Below are 27,876 nucleotides of genomic sequence, written 5' to 3' on the forward strand. Positions count from 1 at the left end.
CATGACAGTCACTTCACATGCCTTTGCTAGGCACTATCAGGTCCACCTTAGATTCAGTGAGAGGGAGTGGTGGTTAATGGCAATGTATAGTTCATTAAAATATTATGAATAATTCTCTCACTTTGGTCATATTCTTTACACTTTCCTCCATCTTGTAGTTTTTGAGCCAATGTTTCTTCAGTGACTCCACATTCTTGTTTACATAGAAGAAAATTAATTTATGGTTTTCTGCATAATCCACTAGAACTTCAAAACCATTTCCTTGCTGTAGTATTATTGAACATGAGTCCTTAAATGGGATTAGTGATGGAATATCCTTGGACTCCTTTTTGTGGGCTGTTTTTAAGACTTTCTTTGCTGTTTTGCAGTGTCTTCACCCTGCAATACTCACTGGTACGTGTTTATAGTCTCAAATTTCTCAGGTTTCCACATAGACAGGAAGAAAGCTTTCACAATTCCATGTTTAAGGACTTTGTACTCCTTTTGAAATATAGCCTAAGCAGTTTGACAATCCCCTGTAATAGCAAACTCATTCTTTCCAACTCTTAAAGCAATTTACTAATCTTAAATTAGAGTACTTGTTTAGATATTCTCTACCTCTTCTATCCTGTCTTTGTATTGTTTCTGATTAGCATTTTATCTTGAGTCTGGAGTAGTAATTGTCTCTGATTTTTCCCCAGTCTTACCCAATTGATTTCTTGCTTCTCCCAAGTCTCAAGATTTACTTTCTGTTCAGCTAATAGTTATGCAACTAATGTAATATAGTTATTCCCTACTGTTAAGAGCCAAACTTAGAAACTCTACTGGAGCTTGTCCAGCTTTTACTTCAGACCAGGATAGTCTCCAGATGTTTCTGTATTGCTTCAGTCTTTCTTTTTCCTTTTGCATCTCCTAACTGTGATCAGTGTCTTGCCTTGTTCTTGCTGAACACTCCACAGCTGGAAGAGCTTTCCAAAATGATAGGTGTTTGATCCATAAATGATCCTCTTAAGATATTTGTCAGTGTGCATTAGACACAGTTACCTGTCACCATCATCAGAACATTTCTACTAAATTATGCATTTTGTGTCTGTTTTAATGTTTCAGCAATCTCTGATCAGATCGCTGTCGCATTTTTAGTTTAGATACAGACTTCAGAATATACTTGCTACATAAACTGTGTCCAGTATTTTGCACTGCATGTTGATATCTCCCCTCCCTCCCTCTGGTGTATCTTTTGGATGCCTTTCAGTCTTTCTGGTATATTATTTTGCAGTAATCAGAGTTGTATTATTATTTTGCTGTTTTTTTGCGGACTCTTTGGGAATATACCTTTTCTTTGTATAGTTACACAAAAGAAGTGTAAATAGCACCTTGAAGGAAGTTGATATTTTATTTAGGTTTTGTTTTAAGTTCTGCTGCAATACTATACAAGACTGGGAAGCAAAAGAAAATTGGTGAATCAGCTCCATTGTGTCTTTTGTATGGTACACAAATTTGTTACAGATGTTTTACTGCCTCTAAGTGATTCAGCTAGGATAGCTTATTATTTGCTGTTGGCAATGTTCTTTTGTTGTATTTGCCTTTCTTCCATCTTTGAGGCTAGCTCTGGTAAGTATGAGACATAAGATTGAGGATTGTATGATTGCATAGTAAAACTAGTTCCTACTTTCCACAAAAGGACATAGAGATGTCTGTCCTAGAAGCTCGCAGAGAACTGGGCAGTTTTGCAGTGGTTTTCAGGCAGTTACCACTGTTGAAGTTGAGGCAGACCAGATGTTGAATATCTGATTCTTTTTAGTTGCTCATAGTGTGGTATGTTTTCTGTTGCCTAGTTGTCATCAGTCTAATCAAGGGCATTCCTGGTCCAGAACAACTTATCAAGAGCTTTGCAATCAATACAAAGTTTCTGACCCCTTAGACTGATAGCCTTTCTGGCTTCCAAGTTATGTTAAAATCTCCTAAGGTACTTCAGAAGTGCTGGCTTTCACCAGAAAAGTTTCTTCTTTTCTTCACTGGAAGAATAGATGTTGTTTCTCTTGGACTTTATATGAAGAAAGTCTATGGTCCGTACTTAAAAATATCTCTTAATACATTTGTGTGTGGTGTAGCTAAGCCTCATACATGTGAAACAGTGACAGCAAAGGGAAAATTTCCCATATTTTAGATGTTTGTATTACCTTGAAATGAGAAACATCTCTTGTTGGCTAGAGAAACACTGCGAAATCTACAATGAGTGATGTGAATTGAGCACTTGCAATCAATACAATTGGTATGTTTGTGTCTCAGGCCTGTTCCCAACCTTATGCCTCCCTCATGAGCTGTGAGATTTAAATAACATGTGAGTACTCCCTTCCTCCTCAAAATATAACTGAATTTGCTTAATGTAATTGAAAAGATAATATGTGTAGATTGGAGTTGAGAAGTATGGTAATTTCAATGGGTTTTCTCTTCATGTGTCAGTTTGAGTATTTTTGTCACAACTTTTTAGGAAATAAAAATTAATTTTGTAGAATAATCTCATGTATTTGTGAGAGATTTGCTAAGAGCAAATGGCATACATATGTTTTTAGTTTACAGTGAGTTGTCAAAAGAATATTTTATGTATATGTTTTTAAAGTAACTTGATTCGAAGGCATAAAGTGTAAGGTAAGTAACCTTCCACAGACCTATAAAACATTACCCAGTGCTAAGACTTTTGTTTATCACTTTCTGGGTTTTCATCAGATTTTACTGACCTTTGGAAAATTATGTATTCCAGAGAGTTGTCTTTTTGCAAAACTGGCTATGACTAGTGTAAGACATGGGAAGAATTTTTACATGCAACATGTCTTCCCTTCTCGTGTTTGTCCACCCGTGAAAATATAAAAAGCATGGTAGGAAAATGTCTAAAAGTTGATAGAAATACTGTTGCAGATGCCTTGGAGCTCCACTGCTTATAAACTCCTGGTTCTCACAGCCTCTTAATTGTATTCTTTGCTCATCACCAGTCGGCACCTGCTATGTGTTTGCTTAGTGAAGGGTATTAGTGCTGGAAAATATTGTAGCTGTGTTATATGTAGCAGTAAGAACAAAATACAAATAGCAAAGTGATGAGCTGAGTCCAGATTGCCACCTAAAGCCACAGAGAACTGATGATTTTGGTATCTACAGCAGAGCCATGGGATGGCAAGCAGTGATCTTGCTGTCTTGGTTGCGCAGAGCTGCCTGGAGGATGACTTGTGATAGGTGGGCAGGAGAATGGGAGCAGAGAAACAGGCTGTCAGGAGTTAGAGGAGTAGATTTCTGTGAAGTCAGAATGGTGGCATTTCAAAGTAAATCTGTACTGTTTCTGCTGTTTGCCAAGACTTCATATTTCTTAATACTGGATTCTTGTTTTACTGTGACAGCACTTTGCTTCAGTCATTTTAAATAGTCTAACAAACAGTGTCAGATGGTAAGGACTTTCAATTGCTGCTAACCTGGGCTGAATTTGAACTACTGACCTAAAGGTGAAAGGTCTCTTATCCCATTACCAATCTGCTAAGCCCACCAGAATCCATTCTGCGCACAGTTTATACCAGCTGTTCATGTCCATTTTTAGAACTGAAAGAAAAGGTGATTTTACTGCCAAACAACACTTCTTCACACAAGAGGGTCAGCCGACAACAGTTAACCAAATTTTTGCCACATTCTTGCCTCCTAATGCAACTTCCATTATGTATCTACTGGTTGTCTGCTTTTCAGCCTTCCCAAAAGAACTACAGAAAAGCATTGCTAATTGTTGTTGACAGAAGAGAACAACGTTGTTTGTGTAAGTCATTGAATCTGAAAGATGCCATTAACAGTGCTGCCAAGGCATGGAGTGATATCTTAGAGACAACATTCCCATGTAACTCTCATAAAATACTATTAAAAAACGTAGAGAAAGAGGAGACTACTTAATAAGTAGAGAAACAAAAGGTCATTCTTCAAAGGGTACGTTAGTTTCTTTGCTTTGGTGAATTTGATGTAAAGTAAACCAAAGAATAGCTGCGGTGTGACCAGAGCCATCCTGAATGAAGTGTTCTGAGAAAGCTTTAATACCACAGCTAAATACAGTAAAAACAGGAATTAGATCTTTAGGAAAGAAAGTATTGTGTTTGTGGATACTAGTTTCTTTATTTTCTTACGTGCTGCATGTAGTGGGAAGGAAATTGTGTAGAATTACTAGATTTTGAGAAATTTTATTTGAAGTGCAGGATGTTAATTGAGAAAGTTATGTTGAAATTATGAGCTAATTGACTTATTGACCTAAAGTGTGTGCTGTTTGTCTAAAACACAGAAAAGATTCAGAATTCATAGGCCACATAAGATGTGTCTGTCCCATACAATGTAGAAACAAATCCTTGCAAGAGAAAATTGAGAACTGTGTCAATGATTATTGGAATATAACTTCCTATGAGGAAGTTATTATAAATTAAATACCTTTTCAAAGTTATATGCTACCATTAAAAAACTAGTTTGTACTGAATGTCTGTGCATTAGTTTTTATTCTACATCCTACTTGGGAAACAATAAAAGAAGTCTACCTGAACATCTTAGCTGATGGAAATTATTGTAGTACTGATTGCCTTCAGTTTTCAGTTGTATACTAATAGGTCAGAAAACAAACAGCAAGTGTTGTTATATAAGATGCCTGTAGTTACCCAGTTATGTACTCCTGCTTTCCATTCATTCTGTATATTAGTCCAACCATTGTCTCTTTTTCAGTAGCCTTTATGAAAAGCTGTTTTTTTGCTGTGTGCTCCCAAACCCCATGTACATGTGAACTATTTTGCAGAAAGATGTGACCCCAGTGTGCTCCTGCTCATAGTAGTCAGGAAGCTTGCATGCCTGAAGAGCAGAACATGTGTGCACTTCTGTTGCTGTTCAATTCTCCGAAATAGAAACCAGGCTTACTGAAATACAGGGAGTTAAGAAGCATCTGTAAGTTGGTGAGTTTGGGTCAATTGATACTGGATTTGGCTGCAGCAGCAAAGCCTGTGGGACTCCAGGTGAATCACATTTCCTGGAAACTGAGGTGTATGTTGAAAGTTAGTTTTGAGATTATTTATCTGAATGTAAAGGGGTATATGACACCAGCTAGGGACTTACAGTAGTAGGGGTGACATAGGCTGTAGTTTTACGTCTACTGAAATTTAGATTTTCTTGGCTGATGTGGCGTGCTTGAATGTTCCAGCTGGTGTGTGAGTAACTTGATGCCTTATACACACAGGGACAAGAGCAGTCTGTGAGTGTCCAGAAGTGTTTGCTGTTAGATCTGGGTACATTGATAGTCTTGAGGAAAAATGTGTCCCAGAATTATTCCCCTGAATATAAGGGGAACAGTCATCACTAATTTAATTCTCAGCTCCTACTGTCCGTAAAAACTGCATGACTGTTTTTGTAGCTGTGGATGAACCCCACTATGGTAAAGCTTTAAAACCACTGGCAGTCACAGAACAGGAGGAAAATTAGGAGCCTTTCCATACTGTTCTGGTGATGGATGCTAACTGGCCTGTGATGTTGGTAGGTTCCCCAACTCTTCTATACCTGATTTACTATCTATAAACTGGGACCTAATTATTATTTTCTGACAGGCTTTGCCACTAGTTTCTCTTGCTGTATAAATGGGAAGGGGTTAGTGAAGCAAGAACACTTGCAATGCTCATGGGAAATCTGGTTGCTGTTATATGTCTTAAGAGCAGTAGATCCAGTATGAAGGGGAAGCACTTTCCCTTTACTCTGTATAGCTATTGCTGGTCATAGCAGGTATAGCTGTGTGGACTTGAAAGCAGGAATATAAATGGCATCTTACAGAGACTTAAGACTTTTTAAAGGAGGTGTATATTGTTCTTAAGTGCATTGAAATGATGACTTGTTATCAACTGTTTATGAGCAGACTTGGTATAAGTAAAGGAACTGATAGTAAAGGTGTTACTTTTGGCAGCTAATTAATTGAGAGTTTTTGCTGATGAATTTTTTCTGCCTGTCCTGTTGAGAATAAGGTACAGCTGCCTTGATACAGTTATGATCTGTAGAATGCTTGCTGCAGACGTGTCTGGTTTTGCCCTTTGTGTTTAAGTCAGCAGTAATGTGTGAATGTAGCTACTGTTGCATAACCATACCAACACTGGCTCTTCAATGGCTGGGGTTCACTGGCAACATCTTGGATCAGTCGACTGCAAAACTGAGTATGGCCTTAAAGCTAAAGGAGTTGATCAGTTGAGTGAGATTCAGCTCCATTTGTGAGCAAACTTGCATTCATCTTGTCAAAAATGTAGTACTTGACTTAGTCTCCATATGCTGGCAAGTAAAGGCTGTTGATGGAGAGGGGAGATAGCATAAATAGATTAGAAGGAAATACAACAGGCAGGCAGAATAAAGACAGCACCTGAAGTAGAAAGTGGAAAAGAGGGAAGTGATTGAAGTCTAACTTATAAGAGTGATTTTTACAACAGATACAATTACTTTAGGCAATTATTAGTTATAGTTGTAGAGATTTCAAGATTAAAGTTCTTTTCTACGATATTTCATCTGATAGTCTTAACAAATATGAAAATGCATTCAAATGTATTTGGTACCCCAAATTAATGCTATGATTGGAATTGTCTATGTTATGCCTAAATAGTAGTAGTTGAAGCAGAGTCCTAAAATAAAGTAGGACTTCTCCCCACCCCAAAAAAAACCCTCAACATTTTTTCCTATACATATTTTCTGAATGCTGCTTTGTGTGGAGACAAAGGGAGTATTTTGAAGAAACAGAAGAAAATATTGACCAAGTCAAAGATCTGTATTGAAGAATGGATTAAATAAATGTTTGTGAGTCTTAAGAAGCAAACAACAAAAATATTTTTCTTTTCAGAGACATTCCATCTTATTTTGATCATCAACAATAAAACTGAAAACAACAATGAAGCTATTGAATCTGGAATGCCAATTGCTATCCAAGAAAAATGGCAGTATAACTAAATAATGCAAATGTCTTTGGAAAAAGAAAAAATATTTTAATTATCTGGAATGTTAGAATTCCAAACATGTTCCCAGCTCAAAGGTAATCTTTTAAAACTTAAATTCCAAAGTAGGAAAATAAGTTCTGTTGTCCAAATATGAATGTGTGATAAGTAACTTTCTATTAAAACTAAAGGAGTTTCTATTAAAACTTCAAGTCTTAATAGAAATTGAATTGCTTCAATTTAACACTGCAGGATAGACACTGAGATGTTTCATAGATTCTCAAAATACTGTTATTAAGCTTGACATGCTGGAAAGTATCATGTGTTAGGTAGAATCAAGATTGAGTCCCAAAGGTACATCCTTAAACTGTATAATCAGATTCCCATTTCAATGTCACTTTTGTCCTTCAAAGAATAGGTGCTTGTTTCAGTGGTGATTTGTCATTAAAATTATGTCAAAACGTCTTAAAATGTTGTTGAAACTCTAAACAAACTCACAGCACACACAGGGCTAATTATGGATGCCATCTGTTTATTTTTACAAAGCGTTTTTTCTTAAAGACCAAAGCTTCTACTTGTTCCGGTAAGCCACAATGTTGTTATAATGACTGAATGTTTTCCTTAATACTGTATACTTGAAGGATGAAAGACAAGTGGTTTGGTCAGTGACCTTTTCCTGTGTCAGAAAAGGTACATAGTATGACATCTCACCATAAGCAGTTGCAAAGTGTGTTTTCTTGAGGTATTTTTCCGCTTGAAGCACAAACATTTTATAACAAAAATGGCAGTTCTGTCATGGTTTCTGGTGGTATAGCTGTTTCTGTGAGAAGAACATGCTTTTAGCATGCCTACCTTTTACTTGATCGATGTGGTGGCGATCAGAGGAATCACCTTGGTTGCTTTTTACTGTCTTATGCCTAGTTAAAGGCTTTTTAAAGTTAATCAAGGTGCTCGTTTCTCTGCCCATTTGAAGGCAGAAGTGTGTGTGCACGTGCCTGTGCGTGCCCACGTGTGCATGCTTGTACGCACATCCTGCGTGAGCGCGAGCGACGGCAATTCCCAGGGCAGCCTCTTCCAAAGCTGTTAGCGGCAATTTGCTGAGCGCGCAGAGCCACTCTGCTGGTCCAGCCCAGCTATTGTGCATGCTAAGCACTAAACAGATAAATCTGGGGGGGGGGGGGGGAATTGAAGGATCCATCTGCTCATTTCTGCTACACTGCGCTGATGCAAGATTACGCTAATCTGGTTGCTTGTCAGGACAGGTTAGTGAAAGAAGGCGAATGGGTGAGATATAGGCTACGCTGGTTCTGTGGAAAATTGGTAGTGGCTCCTGTACATGCCATGTTAAGTGTAGCAGAATGGGTTGATTATCAGCTACTTGGAGATTTTCAGTTAAAATATAGTTATGGCCACGGTGTGAGTCTCTTCAAAATAGAATTGAATGGGAAAAGCTTCCAAACAAAGAAAAATTACCTCATTGTCACTGGATGCATTTGAATTTGTAAAATATGTGGAAAAAAAACCCTGACCAAACAAAAAACCCCTACAAATCTCCAAATCCTCCCAGGTCACCTCTCTAGTTTTCCTTTTGTATGCTGCTCTGAGTTATTGTAATCTGCTAATTATTTTTTTTGTGTTCTCCATGCAAAGACAGCAGTTGCTGGAGTTTAAGTAGGTTTTTTTTTTTGTGGAAAAAGACCAAAATAGAAACATAGCCTTTCTCTGTTCTTTTGCAGGTGAAATTTCTTATTTATCTGTATTTGTTTACAGAGAGGTGCTTTTTTTTATTGGTTGCTTTTTGTTACCTACTGACTGACAGTTCTTGACCTTGCAGGTTGAACATCCCGTCACAGAATGCATTACCGGCCTGGACTTAGTCCAAGAAATGATCCGTGTTGCCAAGGGTTACCCTCTCAGGCACAAACAGGCTGATATTCCCATCAACGGCTGGGCGGTTGAATGTCGAGTTTATGCTGAGGTAAATGAGTGGTAATGGGGAGGAGGGGGTAGGTGGTTGAATTGTGGCGTAGTAATACCCAGGTGTGGATAGATGCCAAGGTGAAATCAAGGAATATCATATGAAAGTCATGATTTCGATTCATGTAACACGAATGGTTAATGAGGTTTGGTAGAATTGTTCAGTTCTTGTTTTTTAATTGAAAATATGGTGTGTGTTTCAACATAGCTTTTTCCTGAAAGTTGAAAGTAAAGATGATAAAAGAGAGAGGTAAGCAAATACCATTAGAAATAAGCCTGGTTGTTCAGTACATGTTTAATGATGCTGGAGTTATTTACCAGAGTTAACCACTCTTTCGAAGTTTCTGAAATGTGTAGTTGAAACTTGTTGACTTTAAAAGACAGTTGAAATTCAATGTCTTACAGAATTTTTGTTGTTTTAATAAACTTTTGAAAAGGTCGTTGAAAAACCAAGTTACACATTTTCTGAAACCACAGTGTATGGGATAAACTTTCAAAGCACATTCCAAAACAATAACTATAATTATGGTGTGAGTCTCCATCTTACCTTAAAGAAGCTTATGAATATTTAAATCCCATTTTCAAGACATTTTGATGTAATGTCTTTTTGGTGTCACTTTTGATACATGAAAATGAAAATTTGTTTAGTAAAAAAAAAAAAAAAGTCATTGAATCACAGAGTGATTTGTGTTGGAGAGGACCTTGAAGATCACCTGATCGCAACTTCCCTGCCATGGGCAGGGACACCTTCCACTAGACCAGGTTGCTCAGAGCCCCATTGGAGCCTGGCCTTGAACACTTCCAGGGGTGGGGGCTGGAAAATAATGCCTATCTTCCTTCATTTAGTTTCAGGAACATTTTAGGTAACTCTGCATTTCAAAACTAATTCAGCACCTTGAGACATTTTTCCCCTTGCTTAACTGTTGGAAATTTTGTTACCTAGACCATCTTATGGTTTTTTTTTTTCTTTTTATCTCATGACATGCATCTAACCTCCAAATTCCTCTACTGATTCAAAGTTGTCCAGACTATTTTGATAAAGAATAAATATTTGACCTGTGACTGGCATGGAAAATACTCTGAGTTTTAGTAGGCATTACAGTGGATTAACTGATGTTTAGGTTTTTTATTTTGTTCATCTTAAATCCCCCCACATTTATGAGTAATGAATCCAACTACTTTGCCATGAATTAGGTTATTCTGTAGGCCATATATTTATTTGTTTTCCTATCAAGTTTGTATTAGTGTTGCATTATGTACATTAATGTAGGAGGTTTCCAGTGACATAAAGATTGGTTTGACTTCTTAAGATAATTGAAATTCTAACTGCCCTTTTTATCTCTGAAAATTTTTTCTTATACTCCTGAATACTTTCCCATCCTTCTTCCAAGTGTAGCTAATGAAAATGTCATCTTTGTATATTTTATTTTGGAATATTGTAACTGGTGCAGAATACTTATTTCCTTTTTTTTTTTTTAACTGATGCAAGAGAATTCATATACTTCCATTTCTTTATTTGGATTTGTGGGGGCAGATGGATGAAGAAATGTTCTTTGACACAAGTAATTCTGGGCAAAAAAGCAGAGTCATTCCAGTAGCAGTTTCTGTTGTACTTAAAGCTTTTAAACATTATCTGCTCCACATCTGCAAAAGCTTAATGCTTTCTCATGTTGAATTTTTTTCCAGGACCCCTACAAATCTTTTGGCCTGCCATCCATTGGTAAACTGTCTCAGTATCAGGAACCATTGCATGTGCCAAGTGTAAGTAACTCGGTTCTGTTTTTTCATAGGTGCTGACTTTCTCTTATATAAAGACTATAAATACTCAGCAGCTTTGTAAACCAGGCCTTTTTTCCAGCTTTTTGCCAGAGTGGGGACAGGACATGGCAATACTTATTTGTGCAGCCTGAAAAACTGCTTAAAAGTGAACAGTTCCAAACTGGATTAAAAATGTTCAGATTGGGTATAACAGGAAACCAATACATGTTGAAATGGTTTGTTCTATAACTTTCAGCTTAAGTTTTTCAAACACAGCTTTAGTAAATGTACTTGCGGTCATTAAAAATGACACTAAACTGTTGAGTCAGCTTTTGAAACACAGAGAACTGGGGACACTGGTGAGAAACGGCCAGTGCTTTCTTTTTGTTTAGCTTTGTAGACTTTGAGGAGTTTCTTACAGTGGTTATTACGTGTTTCAGGATACAGCCTAACCATATAGAATAGATGTTTAGCAAACAGTGTTTTCTGCTCGGTGTAAAGAGCAAATACACTGCCTTTCTGTAAAATCAAGGTAGTCTTAAATTATAAGTGCACATATACATGAGTGACACTGTGTCAGTGCAATGATGAGACTGTACCATCTGTGAATACAATTATTCAGTCTGATTGCTTGCACGGAAAATACTGAGAGATTACAGGAGGAATCTTAAATGTGGAGTTGTTATTGGATATATGATTTATTTCGCTTTTTAAATTGTTTTTGCCCGTGTACTTTCCAAAGGGACCTGACCCTTTCTGGTCTTTAAGGCTTCATGCTGTGTTCAAAGCCTGAAAGCAGAAAAAAACTGTGAAGATCTAAAAGGCATTATGTGCTCTTAAAGAGGAGATGAGGGGAAAAAGGTATCGCTGGATGTATCTAACTTCTTTTTAATGAAACAAAGAGTGTATTTAATAAGAATTTATAATGAGTACTCCAGTGGTTGTTAGAAGTTTTCACCATGTTGTAATAGCTAACACGATGTCAAACATTTTGCCCTTGCAAGTTTTTGCAATTTGCAATTTTCCAAACGTGAGACCTGTTGAAAGTACAAGTGATAATGGACAAACTATACCCCCTACAGTCTTTGTCCCACCAAATCTTTCTTCAATTAATGCTGCAGCAGGAGTTTTATGTAATAACATTTGCGCTTGTGAGCCATCCATACAAAGAAAAAACAATTAAAATGCCTTAAATGTTCTGCTTACTGCTGTTATTTGCTTGTGTGAATGTTGCATGTCAGCTAAATGGACCACGGAATAGATAAAGTGATTGGGTGTAGGAGAGTGCACACTAAGCTTTGTCTATCATTATTGCTGGGAGCAATCAAATTGATGCCAGCAGGACAGTAGACGCGTTGACAGCTGTAATTATGTATCTCCATGGTGATCACTTTTGGCCTGTCATGGAGGCCCATGAGTCCCCTCCCTTGCAAGCATTTAATCAGATTGGGCTGTCACTTGTCAGGTAGATGGGGTGGGCTGGGAGTTGTGCTTAGGGGGAGAGGTGAATTGAAAATGAAGGGTGGGAGATGCCTGATTGCTTCACGTAGTCCATCGTGGTACCAAAGAAAGAGATTTTAATTACACTGGAGGCTTCAGAGCATTGGGTTGAGGAGCTCATATGGAGTCTCTAGGCTTTCTCTTCCTGTTTACTTCTACTGTCATATTAAAAAATAGAAGAACTATTTTTATGTAGGTACTCATGATTTGGTGTCTTAATACGTATATTTCTGCTAGCATGAAACTAATTTCTCTTCTGAGAATGTCATGCTGCTAAGAACAAAATTAATATGGCTAAAAAGGTACAGCGTTACAGGCCCATTGTGCCGTGGTGTTTGTTTTTAGGTTTTAGAGTTGTCAACAATTTGGCTTGAGAAAAATTAGCAGAGACTTGTAGCATGTCACAGCAAGTTCAGCTTATGTGTATTGCCAAATGTATTGGCAATTCATTTCTTCTGTGTCTCAAGTTAGCTCTGATTTACCATCCCTGTGTGTCAGCTGCCCATGCTGATGGAACTGTTGAGCATGGCTCGGTGAGAGCCATGTTTTGCTTAGCCATAGGGAAGAATATGGCTATTTTTGTGTCACATAGTTTCTAATTTCCTTAGAACGTGGTGCTCATAAATACCTTTTTTTTTGTCTTTGATAATGAAGCTGAACACAGGTGACTATAAACCAGCCCCTTATGTGTGATAGTGGGCTTTGATGTTTGGTGCTCCTACCCAACATGTTCTGCTATATCTGGAGCGCTCCAGCTTTGCTCTCTGTCAATGTGAGCAGTAGTCTGGCATTTTAGTGACTCTTACCAGGAAAAGAAAATTCTCAGACTCAGATATAGCAAAGAATTGAGAAATACAAGAATCTCTTTGTGTTCCTAAGTGGAATTTGATGCATTAAGAGTTCATTGCAGGACTGAGACACTTCCCCCCAGGCCCCTCCACTTAAGCATTTTTTATTCATTTTGCTGTTGTCCTAATGTAATAACACATGAGGATAATACAACATCAATAAAGTGTTAGGGCTGTAATATGAATGAGCTCTAGGCTACAGCAGGACCTTTAACCCTAGCTTTGCCTAAATATCTTAAATACTGAGTAAAAGAAACGAACTATATTAAACAGAAGTAAATGCTGGAGGTCTAATAAATATTGCTATTATTTATCAAGTTCAGCACATTATAGTGAGTAGCTGTTGAATTAGGGTTTCTTGTTCATCCAATATTCATTAAATTCTGTCACACCGTATAGTTTATAAAATCACCTACTGTTACCAGGCTCTGAAAATGTAAGCACCACAGGGAGAATTTAAGATAGTAAATATATTTCTTTTTTGCTGTCATTTTTTTGGTAATCTTGAGTTTATTTTATGAAAATTGGCTTCCATAGAGGACTCCAGATTTTTTTAAAGTAAGTTATGCAGTAGTTTAAGTAGTTTATATTCACTGTAGCCTTTTCAAGATACTGTGGTTAGAGAAAAATGTGAATTTTGTAGTGGTCATGTACATGTATTGTATATGAATAGAAACATAGAGCCAGGCAGAGCATATAGTTGGGGTAGCCTCAGAAGTCTTAGTTAACTTTAGGGTCTGACTAACCTGCTTATCGTGGGCCTGAATTATGCACCTTTCATATGTTTTTTCTTTGTCAAAAGATGACATACATGTGTCAGTACTTACCTATGCATATGTAAAGCACTCCTGAATGCTTGTGTGCAGTCACTTTATAGGTGCTGCTTCAGACACAAAAGTCACAGTACAATTCAAGTATGTGTGGAGTATGTATGTCATACCTTGTCTTATGTATGTATTTATTGAGTATTAGAAGAAAATGTCAAGGGCAGGGGATTTCTCTGGAACTGAGTAGGTAAATTAATTCTTTCTGACTTAAATGTGAGAACATGTGCATTGACTTTATACCTGGACAGCCATTCTGTGAGAAAGGATAGTTTAGCAGCTGGAAGAAAGGAAGCTGAGAAATACTCTGCATGTTTTTTTCTGTAATCATGACATGTCTGAACTACCTTCACATCAGTAGCTAATGTTAAATGTACCTGATGTGAGTAGTGGGGAGCCCAGTTAAGCACAGATAAAGCACATTCAGATAAGAATCTATTAAAGTAGTACAGAAGCAATGCTGCCTTTACATGTGAATAAGTATAGAAAAAAAAGTAAATATGTAAATACAAATATATGAATACAAACATGTGAATAAGTGAATTTCTTCTTAAAATAAATATAATGTCCTAAGAACTAGTCAGACAATGTTTTTTACTGTAGAAAGTGAATACACCTGCTAGGGTATCTTTTTATGTCATTTGGATAATAAAGTCATCATCATGCCCTCATGTGGATTCTCTAGACAAGAGGTTCTACATGTGGTCCCTTGATAATTGCCTAAATTAAAATATTAAAGGCCTAACAGCCGTTGTGTTGACCTTTTTCTGCCTTGCTGCAGACAGATGAGCTGTTGTTTATTACAAAGGTTCCTTCCCACAGGTGAAGATTTAAGTGAGATTCCAGGACCCTCTTTCCCACCCCTTTACAATGCAGTATATCAGAGCCCTGCTGTTTCAACAGCTTTGATTAGAGCCCTCCGTCCTTATGATCCCCAGAATGCATTTATCACTTGAGTTATTTTGATTATTTTAAAAAAAATATTTCGAATTCCAGTGCTCAAAACCAGCAATTTAATAAATATTTATTCCCCAGAAATTGCTCATTTGAAAAGTTTTATATGGCTAACCTCATTGTTACAGTGATGAAATCAAACTGAGAGATGAAAACAAGAATCAGCAATATACAAACTAACTTGTTGGCTGGTTAACAGCAATCAGCCTCTTCAAAAGAAATTTTTGAACTTGTGTTATTTTTTTCCATGAATATTGCAGAATCAGAGCTTTAATTGGGGCTGTGTCCTTACAAAGCAAAGCCATGGAAAAAAGCTGTGTAAACATTAAAGCCTCGGGGGAAGAGCAGCAACAGAAAAAAAATTGTTTAACAGTTGAGAGGGTGAGACAGAGAAGGAAAGTGTTACAGACATGAAAACCATAGGCTCAGTATTCCTATGGAGCTGATAAGCAGAACTCCAAAGTTCCTGCTGAATGCTCCCTACTTCTATTCCTACTGAAGCCCTTGGAAGGGCTGTAGCAGAATATGAAGGATGTGATTACGTATAGATGCAGAAAGGCTGTGATTTTAAGGGTCATCCCTCATGCCAGGTGTCAGTCAGAAAAATAATTACAACTGTATTTTATTGCAGGGATTAAAACAGAATTGAATGTGTTTGGAGTTGAAGCGAGTGTAACACAGCTGAAATTGTTAGATCAGATTGACTGTGTTTACTGTGCCTTCTGGATACCAAAAGAGAATTTTGACTATGAACTCAAGATTGCAGTCAAGTTTCTCATAAAGGAGAGACTAATTTGCAAGTGCCTTTTTTTTTTTTTCTGCTGGTGAAGAAAAAAGCTTCCCTTCCCTCCTCCCAGGTTCTCTGAAAACAAATAATTATTTGAGTCTTTCCAGAGGGAAAAATGTATATGATAAGCTTTGTGGGGGTTATGGTTTAAGACTGATGGGTAGATTGATCCTCATGTTGAATTTTTTTTCCAGTAATATATAATTATTTTCACTTCTTATTTTTGAAGGTACGTGTTGACAGTGGTATACAACAAGGAAGTGACATTAGCATTTATTATGATCCCATGATCTCAAAAGTGAGTTGATCATTATTTCTCAATATTCTAAAGGTATGAAGTACTGATTTTCTACGTACATCTTTTATGCGAGAGACCATATTAAAGGATTGGTGAATCAGTGTTTTAAAGGTGCCAGGCATAACATGCCTCAAGGGAATACAAAAGAAGTGAAGGAAGATGTGGAGTAGAGGAAATCTAGTGTCTCTTCTAAATAAAATTATTTTTACCTTTTGACACTGTAGTTATTTGTCTTGCAGTTTCTAATTAAGAAGATTCTGATTTAAACACCAGCCTTTATTGTCTGACTTAGATACTGCCAATCTATTTTTTTTAATATAGTCTAGCTTGGATGTAAATGTCAGTAATCCTGGCTTCCAAAAAGAAGCATTGAAAGAAATGCTTGATAGTGTCTCTTATTATTAGTTCTTATTCATTGGGAATATATTGGTAAAATTAAAATATGACATGATACAGTTCAGTCCTCAAAAAAAGGATGTCTTAGGAATTTGTTGGGCATTAGGAATCTGGTCAGCTTGGATAGTGAACCTCTCGTCTGATTTTCTGAGAGCTTGTTTAGATGTTTTAAGTTTTATGAAGTAAAAAGTGATTGGCTTTCTTTCATTGAATGGGTTAAGAGATCTTAGCTTTTTCTTGATGTTTCAGGAAGCCTTTATAGCATAAATACAGTAACAGTCAAGCAATGGTTTCTTATGACTGCAGAAATTCTACAAACCTATTTAATTTTTAAATGCTATTCAAATTCTAGAAACAAACATCTAATATCTAATGTAAATACCTTTTTTTTTTTAGCTGATTACCTATGGCTCTAATAGAGCTGAAGCACTGAAAAGAATGGAAGAGGCTTTGGACAACTATGTAATTCGAGGTAACTAGAGAAATTTTGATTCCTAGTGTGATAGGCTGTCATCTCTTTCAAGAAAACAGCTTGAAAATGTAGTAATTAGCAAATTGAATAAAGTTCCCACTTCTTAAGTGCAAATTAAAAAAGGAAAAGCTTGTGTTAATTAAGCTGAGAAGATACATCAACTCTAAAGAGACTTTTTTTCCTCCATTTTTCTCTTGAATATTGTAGGATAAATATTTAAATAACTTTCTTAAAACTCATAGTTCTCACTGAATGGTAGCATGTAATTGATTTATTATGTTGTGGGGGGGGGAAAGGCAATTGTACTGTAAGAAATTTAATTGCCATTTTTTAGGAGTTTAATACATTAATTGCAATTAAATATTATCACAATGCAGTGGTTGATTGTGTATATCTGTGTATTTCTCTAATTTTCAAGGTTGTTGTTTAGATTTGGGCAGATACAGATGTAGGCTGTTGATCACCAGCTGTTCCAGCTCTTGCACACTGATTGCATAGCAGATGCAGCCATTCTTCCAGGCTTTCCAGGCAGCAGGGGTAAATTAGCCCTGACCACTTTTACCTTTTTAAGTTTTGGTGAGGGAAGCCATGTTTTGTATGGGAGAAATCTTTGGGTCTTCCTCTATGTCTTATGGAAAATAGGAAGGACAACTCAGGATAAGAGAAGTAAAAAATTCTGTGGAGTTTCTTTAAAACTTGATTTGGCTTTAATGCTGGGCTGCTGAATGGTACAGTTGTCCTGTCAAACTCAGAAGATTTATCTGTCTAGGGGAAAATGAACATCCCTCTACCAGTGTAGTTAGATCCATGGTAGGATTAACCATTGTAAATGAACTGCTAACTCTAACATAGATTTATATTGGTGCAACTTGAGCCATTAGACTCATGCAGTACAATGTGCTGATGTAAACCCCTGCTGTAAAACAGCTGAGTAAATTTATATGAGAGAGAAATTTATACTGCTGTAGTTAGATTGATGTGAGGAGGGATTTGTTGGTGTTGTTATTAATGGAGACAGGCTCTGGATTCACACTGTTGTATTGATAGCAAGTGATGCTAAAAGTACTTTATTTGATGAAAATATGCAAATGTGTGTGGAGCATTGTCTTTTATTGTGTGCTATAATATGGGATGGAAACTGGTTGTTTGGGTTTAGATGTTTTACACAGATGTACCTAATAACTTTTCCACAGATTATAAATATTTGTGAAGTATTTGAGACCTTACAGCTGAAAAGTACCAATTTCTATCTTGAGGTTTTTACAGTCTTTTTATTAATATGCATGTATTCATCATATCTAATGTCTCTGTAGTATTTTTATCTGAGAAAGCTTTTAGTCTATTAAAAACATTTAAGGAGGTAATTAGTGAACTACAGGGGGAATTTTTTTCTAAAGTACTGCCAACCACAAAATGTAATGTACTACAGGTTTCAAAAGTAGGTGAATTTTCAGAACACATTTTTAGTTGCAGTGGCCAGTGGTTTCCATTTGAAAACCACCAAGATTTTTGTGTAGTTTTACACAGCTGGTAGTTTCTTCTCAGTGTTTATTTAAAATGGAACATTTGTGGATATTAAAGTATGTCTTTTCTTACCTAGTGTGAATGATTCTTGGTAGGGTAGTTTTTTATTTTTACCCTAAAATGATGGTGTATATTTACAAAGTTGGGTTTCTATGTAACAAAATATTAAACTACCTTGATATTTTGTAAAGTGCTTCACATTAAATCTTTTCCAACTTGAGTTTTTGTTAGTATTGAAAGATACAGAATAAGTTTTTTTAAACCTAGTGTTGAAGTTACTTGGTTTTATGTTTGAATAGTGAGCTTGTACATAGAGATTACCAGTCTTCCTGAACAGTATGCTCCAGATCCCTATTTCTCAGCACAGCCTCCTTGTCCCTCTGAAATCCTGGGAAGCAGCATTTATGTTTCCTTAGTGTTTTAGAGACACTGTGTTTTTCCCTGTGAGTAATGAACTCTTCTAGAGCATTTTAGATAAGCAATACCAGCTGAAGTCAGTGTCAGTTGTAGTGATGATGTGCACTGGGAGAACTTCAGATTTAAAATGCCAAGGATTGCAGTTTCTGTAAACAAGGATGCTTGTTCACTCACATAGGGTGGGAATGGGATGTAGGGTGGCTGGGTAACAGGTCATGGACCATCTAATGCATAGCTTGGGGACTGCTAATGGAGGATGGAGTCTTCCCAATCACTTCTGTGTCACCAGTTCAAAGCAGAGAAAAGTTGGTAAGGAATTTTAGTCACTACTATTTTGATGGTTGCTTGCTGACCTGTGTAAAATCAGTGGTTTTTATACAGTTCCTAGAAGACAAATGTCTTCTTGGAGCAAATGCCACTATACAATGTCATTCATGGCAGTCCCAGCAGAGAATCCAGGACTGAAGTAGCACAGTGACCCTTCAGGAGGTGACTCATCTAGGCTGGATTGAGGCATGTTGGCAGTGTGAAGGTCAAGGACTTACTCTGCTGCTCCTTGTCTATTGGCTCTGTCAGAAAACATTCAGTTTCTTTGCTGTGGCTTTGGGGTATTCACAAGTTACCCCATTCATTTTTAGCTCTGTGTTCCATCTACAAGGAACAAGTCCCCAGACAAGTTTTTATTGACTTGTTTTCTTGGACTGGATACTACCTGGCCTTGAATTCATGGTTTAGCTGCCCTTCCCAGTTGAATATTCCTGACCAGATCATGAAGGAAATGAAAATAATTAAATTTTAAAAATAATCTAATACTTGCAAAGAAAGCAGACTTAAGCAAAATTTGAGTAAGTAATAGCTTAAACAACCAAGGCTGCATCATATAGTGCCTGTAATAGCAGTGTCTTTGTTAAAAATAGAGAATTAAGCAAATAGGGGTATTTGCAACTACGCTGTGCTTTGAAAGTGCCTGATGAGTGAATATTTTATTACCATTTGGGCTGATGACAACTTGTACACAGTGAAGACATTCTGCAGTCTGTCCACTGGTAGATGCTAAGAGTATGACTAACTCAAGATTGAGTCAAGAAAGGGTCAATGTGATCGTGGGAATGTACTCTTAATCTTTTTTCCTGTGTAATATCTCCATTGTTGCTAATGGGAGCAGATGAAAGACTAGGATAGCGTTTCTTTGAGTTGTGGATTATATTAAATGACCTCTTGAGGTTCTTTACAGTCTAAATTATTCTGACAGGAACTGACTTCTCCACTGAGAGCTGATCTGAATTCAAAATCTCAGCTGAGACTCCAGAATGGCAAAGGGTCTAATTAGGTAACATTTTTACCTCTGAGTCTTGCAGTATAATTCAGGGGTGATTAAAGTTGAGGATCCAACTCAGATTTCTCTCGAGAAGAGACATTTCTTGTTTTGTACAGTGATTACTGGGAAATTTGTGAATAGTGAAAAGTTCAGGATTCCAGTCAAGCAGAGAGGCACTGTTGCTTGTGATAGTGTTCGCAGGGGTCTTAGGATGAGGGAAGAGACGAGAATATTGACTCCATGTTTCAGAAGGCTTGATTTATTATTTTATGATATATATTGTATTAAAACTATACTAAAAGAATAGAAGAAAGGATTTCATCAGAAGGCTAGGTAAGAATAGAAAAAGAATGATAACAAAGGCTTGTGACTGATCGAGACAGTCTGGATACCTGGACTGTGATTGGCCATTAATTAGAAACAACTACATGAGACCAATCACAGATCCACCTGTTGCATTCCACAGCAGCAGATAATCATTGTTTACATTTTGTTCCTGAGGCCTCTCCGCTTCTCAGGAGAAAAAATCTTAAAGAAAAGATTTTTCAGAAAATATCATAGCTACAGTTGCTCATTGGGATGGGGCATGACTTTTTTCTTTTGAGCATGCACTGTTGTTAGTAGTTCATCTCTGTCTCTTATGGTACTTTTTTCAGAAACTTGTCATTTGGTTTATTTTGGAGGGGTTTAATTTGAACAGCAGAAATAGGGTATTGAAAGAATGCCTATCAGTGTATATCCTGTGTGTGTAAACATGGTGTGGTGTGATTTCCTTTATGGCTTTTCTAAAGTTTTAATATGCTTTTGTCATTTCTGGTGCTGGATAATCTGTTCGTTTGAAGGCATGTATAAATCCCAGTATGTAGTTTTGGAAAGTTTGTGTATGAAAGTAATTTTAATCAATTTAAGTAAAAGAAATGGTTATATTTATGCATCAAGTAGACCATGTTATCAATTCACAAGAGGGTCTGATTGGACAGATAGCTCATATCCTTGAGTGCAGATTCCTGTAATCTTTCCTTTGACCTTTGTTTGCTTTTTATCTTCCCTGAGCATCCGAAAGTAAAGCAATAACATGAAGTTTAAGTCTTTACAGAGAAGGGTTGCCTTTATACAGAGATCCTGCTTGCTGTGTGTAGAGAGGAATGCATGAGACCATTAGGGAGAAGGAAGAGTTGAAGGAGCCTCTGAAGAAAAGAGTAAGCAGCAGATATAGAGCAAGAAGGAGTAGAAATGAGGAGAGAATAAGGGAACCACCAGCTGGGGGTGGGGGAATTTTCCAGCATGAGGTGAAAGAGCAAACATAAAATAGAAACCAGCAAAGTGTTAAATGTTTGAGGGGTAGAGAAATGTAGAAGTTAACTCTGAGTGGAGATCTGCCAGAATAGTGGCAGCAGAAACTGTTGTATTGAGCTTTTGTAACTGTAAACACACTAATTAGGGGGATAAAAGGAGAGCTGTACTTAATGTTGTGAGAAGGCCTTGGCTTTCCACGAATCACAGAATGAGTAAGATTGGAAGGGGTCACGGTGGATTATGTGGTCCAACCTCTCTGCTCAAGCAGGGTCATCCTAGAGCAACACCCAACTTCGATGTTAGTATTTTATCATGTATTTCAATAATGCACCATTAATTTCAGGTACAAAGCTTTTCACAGTAAACTTGCATTTAGATCCAAACATCATAAATTACTGAATTATTTTAACTTTGAAGATACTTCTCTATGTCAGTATACATGTAAGTTTTAGACTCTCCTGTATTCTGAGCCCCTGCAAATGTTCTCACTGGTATTGTGAGCAAAACAATCTTTGAGTGTAAAAAACCTATTTACTTGCAAAAACAGTGTATAGTGTCTGCTCTTAAAAAATGAAATGAGGTTTTGTTTTTTTGGTTGTGCTTTTAAAAAATGCTTCAACAGGTCATGCAATTTCTGCATAGCAGCGGTAACAGATGGGTACTTCTGCAAGAGTATTTGTGTTCTCACCCTTTGCAGATTCCCCAGTGTATTGATGTGGAAACCAAAACTGGAGAAGGGAAGGAAACAAGCTTAGTTCAAAATCACTAAAAGGGATCATTTCAGAATGCTTAGTAGCATCTGCTTGGAGCTCAGATGCTGCCCCGGTCTCTCCTTTTCTTAAGCCAGTCAAGAGGGAGGGAGTAGGAATGGAAGCTTGTCAGCAAAATGTTGTGGGATGTCATTTAGATTACCACTGTCCTGTGGAGAAGAAAGAGGGAAGGGCAGTTGAAGTACAGGCTGATCAGGTAAAAGAGGAAGACAATGTTATTGTGCAGAAGGGGAATTCAAAAAAGATACCTTTTTTTTCCAGATAAGATTTTTGTTTGTATGGTTTTTTTCCTCTCCCTTTTATTAAGGAGAAAGAACTGGGGCAGTGAAAAACAAGAAATGAATGTTGTTATTTCTCTAGATATAAAGTTGTCCTAGTGTTGTATTCCCCTTCTTCAGAGTAAAAGGATATCTGAGGAGAGGATGGTAGTAGAATGGACATTTATTTTCTTTCAGTTTTCTTGACAAAGCCTGCTTAGCTTCTGCTTCCAACTATTCTACTGATTCTCACATTCATTTGGTTTGCTAACACTGTAAATAATGGTCCTCTTAACTCTAACTTAGAAGTTCAGAACCACATGCAGTTACAAAAGTTTGGAGTTTGAATGTATGATTTTGCAATACAATATTACCATATATTATTTCCTTTTGCCTCCTTCTCCTCCTTTATCCTGGTGTGTGAATTCAGCAAGCTCCAGACATTTGTATCTGAAAGAATTATTGTTTTTAATTGGAATACATGTTCAGCTCTGAGGGTCAGTGGTGCACTGATCTCCTGTGAGAATTTTATGTGGATGTTTGTGTATTAAAATAAAAAGATAAAACTCCCTTTTTTCCTTGCTTTTGGGATGGGGCTTTGTACATGGATAGCCAGCTCTGAAGTGAGCTGTAGCAAAACACGAGCTTTGAAAGACAGTTAAACAGTTGAATGTTGAGGGTTTTAGGGAATATTATGAAACCTCTTGGAATTACAAACATGGAAGCTTGCTGGGTGATAATCAAGAATTTGAAAAGTTCATGTGTTGAAAGTGGTGTTTTCATAGTCTGTGCAAATCCGATAATGTTCTTGTTTTAAGTGAACAGTAGCGTAATCAGTGTTTCATGATGCTCAGTGCAGAGCTTAGTAAATATTTTTTAATATTTTCTTTAGAGAAATAACTGAGATACCTCCTAAGCTTCATCACATTTATTCTTATTCAGCATTTAAATTGTTGGGTGATAGTTTAGCTTTGCTGCCTTGTTAAAAAGAGAAGCCTCTAGTCCTGTGCTCCACATGTTGGTTTTGCAGTCAGTAAGTGTGCAGATAAAGTTCTTTCTGTTCCACTTAGCACCATTTGAAATGATCAGCAAGTTAAGTCTATTCAACTGCTTATCTACAGAGGGGCATGTAGGACTCCAATTAAGTTTACATGGATAAATGCAGATTTGTGTTTGCAGGCATCAAGATGACAGAAGCTTAATACTGTAAAAAGGCTAATCAACACTGAATATGTTTAGTGTCAGTAAATATTTATAGTGAAAACATTGCCTATGATTTTGTGCCTTGGCATTCCAAGTTCTGATTTTTAGTGAGTAAAAATGTGGTGTGATAGCCTCTTTATAAACCTCTTATAAAACTGTTTTGTATAAAATGCATTTTATTGTTGTCTTTGGGTTTTCTTTTGAGGACGGGTTTGGAGTTAGGCTACAGTATGTAGCTAAGTTAATGAAAAGTCTGGTGTACTTAGCAGAGTTTTTAAGGCAGAGAATGAGGAAGGGAAGGAGACAAGATAAAGACAGGCAGTATGGGGAGTAATTTCTTCTGATTATAATTTAATTTTTTTTTTAATGAGGGCTTCTTTAAACAGGGGTTGCTAATAAGCTCTGGTGAACAGTGTGATTATTTAGTGTGTTCCTGTATTCATTAGGCAAGAATGACAATTTAACTGGAAAATTAATGGAACCTCAGTAATTTGTGTTTTCTATATAAAGCATATGAATACGTAGTTTTTAGAAATTTCATTAGCTCTCCATAATTTAAATGCTAGTCTGCTTTCTTTTACAAATGTATTCTGGAAAATAGTGTGTTAAAATTGAAACTCAAGAAGCTATTGATGTAATATTGTATGAAAACTACAGCCAAACAAAATGAAAAAAATAGAGGTACTAAGCCAGTGATTATTATATTTTATTATATTTTGACTTAGAGGAAAGAAGAACATAACTGTAACTGCAGTTCTGCCTCAGCCTTAACGATGTAAAAATCATGAAGCTGAAGTGAAATTTTGTTTTCTGGACGAGAAATGAACTGATATAGTTTAGGATTTTGTTTGTTTGTTGAAAATGTCATGGCTTGTCAGGCTAACAAATGTGATTTTGTTCCTGGCAGTCTACAGATCTGGTCAAGAAACAGAAAAATTCTCTGAAAACCACTGCAATATAAATACAATATACTTCAGTTTAGTGTCTAACTTTGCATGAAATAAGCACTGCCTGTTAGCCTCTGTTTGATCCTGTGAGAGCGTGAGGCTAATGTCTGGCCAGTGTTTTGGAAGCAGCAGGTAGTCAGGAGCAAGCTGCTCTAGGGGTCCATATTTCTGTAGCCTAGTAGTTACTCACACACAGATGGAGACCTTATGAACTTTGACAGAGGTCACACTAAATTGCAAATCTAAAACTTGTAGACTTCTGAAGGATTGCACTAATAATTTTTTTTTTAAGCCATATGATTTGGTACATCACTAAAAGTATCAACTCGGTCTTGAGAAGCAGATCAACCATGCAATCATTGCTCACATAATGATCATGAGGACTGATAAAGATAGCCTTTCATGATACTTTAAGGGGAAACTTGTTTATTAAACTTTTAATTCATGTATGTAATATGCATTTTATATTGCTTCCCAAACACCTAGGCTTCTCTGCTCTTTTGAACTTATTAAATGAATTTTGGAGCTTAAAACATTGTAGAAGCCTCATATTTTTCAGATGCACATGAGTTAGAAATAATTAAGAATACTCATGGTATTTTTTTTTATTTTAGGTCTTTTGGGGCAGTCAATTGAGACACCAAGCTCTGTTATCTGTCATCAGCCATCGCCTCACCAGGGATCTTATAGCAGTTTAGAAAAGAAAAATGTGAGATGATCTGGTTACACATTGTAGCATGTTTAAATCCTGGATTCAAAGTTGGGCAGTATTGAAGGACTCATCCTCCTCTTGATTTTGTAATAGATGAAGTCTCTGGGATATTTCAAATTACTAGTCAGATTGGGAATTTTAGGGGGAATCTGTAGCAGACAAAGACAGACATTATTTGTTTCCAAGTTATGGTCATTTAGTGTAAGATTTTTAATTTTTTGTTCAGTGGAGATACAGTGTGACTTTCATTCAGCGTTTATGAAGTCGAGGTCTGTGAACAATTATTTAGGTCGCAGGCAGCAAGGATCTTCTTTTAATCAAATGGACAAATTTCTATCATGTCATCATTGAACTGCTTGTGTCATGTGCTATTTAATGGCTCATGAACAAGTCTTTAAAGTTGTGACTTCATGATTCAATGAGGCCGAGTCTGACTCGGTGCGTTTAAAGTGGTTTCAGTGACGGCCACACAGAGAGCTTGAAAATTCACACCAGCAGCAGACTAGTAGGGGAAGAGAGCTTTGAAAGTGTTTGAACTGGTCTGCGTATGAAATAACAAGGATGTTGTTCATGCTTCTAAACTGGAAAAACACAAAAGGAGTGTAAAAGAATCTCCTGTAGCCTCAGCAATTTGCATGCTCTGTAATGCTAGTGTCTGTGCTTTGGTGAGATCTCAACAAGAGAAAAAATCCAAATAACCTAATTTACAGCTGAAATACCCCAGTTTGCAATTAATTCTTTTTCAATATTATTTTAAACTAGAGCTATTAGAAAAAAAACCTGCAAATAATTGAGTCATGTTGTCTCTGTGATCATATCATCACAATCTTAATAACTTGTGAGTAAACATATGTGAAGTACAGAATTCTGTGCTTTGCAAGGGATGTGGATGCACAGACAAACTTTTGCCATGAACTGTTTTGTGATGTGCTCTGCATTTTATACTTAATAGTGTGCAGCTAGAGCCAAAGTTAATGTGAAATGGCAAAGGCAATGTGATTTGGAGTTACCTGCTCCTCTGACAATGATGAAAAAATGTGATTGCTTTGTATTGCCAGAGGGGAGAGAATGTGCACAGCTGAGGTTGGATAACCTCTTTCCTGTAGGAGCTCCTCAGTTGTCCATACCTGGAATAAATCAACACTTGTAATGCTCCCAAACTGCATGTATATTCCAGCTTTTCTTAGGAACTATTAATGTTTGAGTCAGTGTTATTGCATATAGTCATTTTAAGATGGAACTTTCTGGCTCATCAGAATTTGTCTGATCTCTTTCTAAAATTGAGAAGAGAATGGAGATAAAGATGCTGGTTTTCTGACCTGTAATCTTAAACTTTCCAGAGATCGCCTGTATGCCACTCTCAAAAGAAAGAGTACCTTCTTTTTGAAAATTGTTTGCAGTAAGGAGAAAATTTAAATGATCTAGACAGTTTTTTTCTCAAGGATTTTTTTTTTGCACCACCTTTCCTCTCCCACCTTCTGTAAGGATTTTCTTGTATTTAATATTTCAATGAAATTACTTTTAGTGACCATCATATTCAGTGCTAAACTGCAAGTACTTCTGGCAAAGTGCAGTTTAGAATTAAGTCACTAATTTAGTTACACAGAAGTTATTAAATTAAAAATAGAATAATTTAGGAGATGGAGGAGACAAGCTGAGAAGTGGAATGAGAAAGACATGAAGAAATGCAGAAAATATGAAGTTGCATAATGTTCAAAGAAATTGAAGGTTAAGGGTGTCTCTAAAACTTCTGTGATAAGTAATTTTAAAATTAAATAAATAATTTTTGTTGACTATATGCCTAACAGAGTCACAGAGTGGTGACAAAGGGGAACAAGGGTAGTCAATAAAAGAATTGACCAGGCAAGGTTGGACAAAAGTACATGTGGAGGAAGCAATAAATTTTTTTTTGTAAGTTACACAGGAGTCTATTATGCATTACAAATTATAAAAATGTTGTAAAATGATATGCTAAGTGGTTGAAGTTTTTAGTGCATTTCATTACTGTGATTGGGGTGTAACATGGTGCATATTTTCCATTCAGGGTTCAGTGGAATTCAGCTAATATTTACTGTCATGACTAGTTTGTTATTTCAAGGAGATAGCTCTGGTCTTGCCTGCATCTTCTACAACAGAACCAAAAGTGTCTTGGTTGTGCTTCCTGTCCTTAACTCAACTAGGTGTTTGAATTAGGCTTGATGAGGTGACAATTTAGATGGTTTACTTTATTAAACTGGGTGTTTAAAAGGGTTTTGAAGCAGGAGTGAAGCAACTGGTAAATCTGCATTGGTTATGTCAGTACTATGGTATCTAAATTGTGAACAAGTATTTATTCCAGAAATATAGGAGTTCATATTTTTAGAAGTCCTTTCCTACTGTAATTTGTGATTAATATTACCTGATTTTGTATTGATTTGGTTTTTTTTTTTGTTTTTGTTTTGTTTTGGTTTTTTTTGTTTTCAGGTGTGGCTCACAATATTTCTTTACTGCGAGAAGTGATCGTCCATCCACGGTTTGTTCAAGGAGACATCAGCACTAAATTCCTTCCTGAAGTCTATCCTGATGGTTTTAAAGGTTTGTTCCATTTGGAAATATTTCTTTTCTTAAGTAGGGTTATTTTGATTATTGCTCCTTTATATTTTTAGACTGACATGCTCCCCAGTCTTTACTTTTTCTTCAAATA

The 27,876-nt window shown here is 36.6% G+C and overlaps 1 protein-coding gene across 1 annotated transcript in view; it reads left to right on the plus strand.

Moving 5' to 3' along the window:
• PCCA (propionyl-CoA carboxylase subunit alpha) overlaps positions 1–27,876 on the plus strand; it is a 273,855-nt gene that overhangs the window by 108,091 nt on the left and 137,888 nt on the right. The window contains exons 13-17 of the mRNA XM_066545147.1: positions 8,770–8,913; positions 10,599–10,673; positions 15,813–15,881; positions 16,674–16,749; positions 27,657–27,767. Coding sequence (XP_066401244.1) covers positions 8,770–8,913; positions 10,599–10,673; positions 15,813–15,881; positions 16,674–16,749; positions 27,657–27,767 — 475 coding nt within the window. The remainder of the gene's footprint in view (positions 1–8,769; positions 8,914–10,598; positions 10,674–15,812; positions 15,882–16,673; positions 16,750–27,656; positions 27,768–27,876) is intronic.

The sequence above is a fragment of the Molothrus aeneus genome, chromosome 2 (assembly GCF_037042795.1).
Source record: "Molothrus aeneus isolate 106 chromosome 2, BPBGC_Maene_1.0, whole genome shotgun sequence".
Lineage (NCBI taxonomy): Eukaryota > Metazoa > Chordata > Aves > Passeriformes > Icteridae > Molothrus > Molothrus aeneus.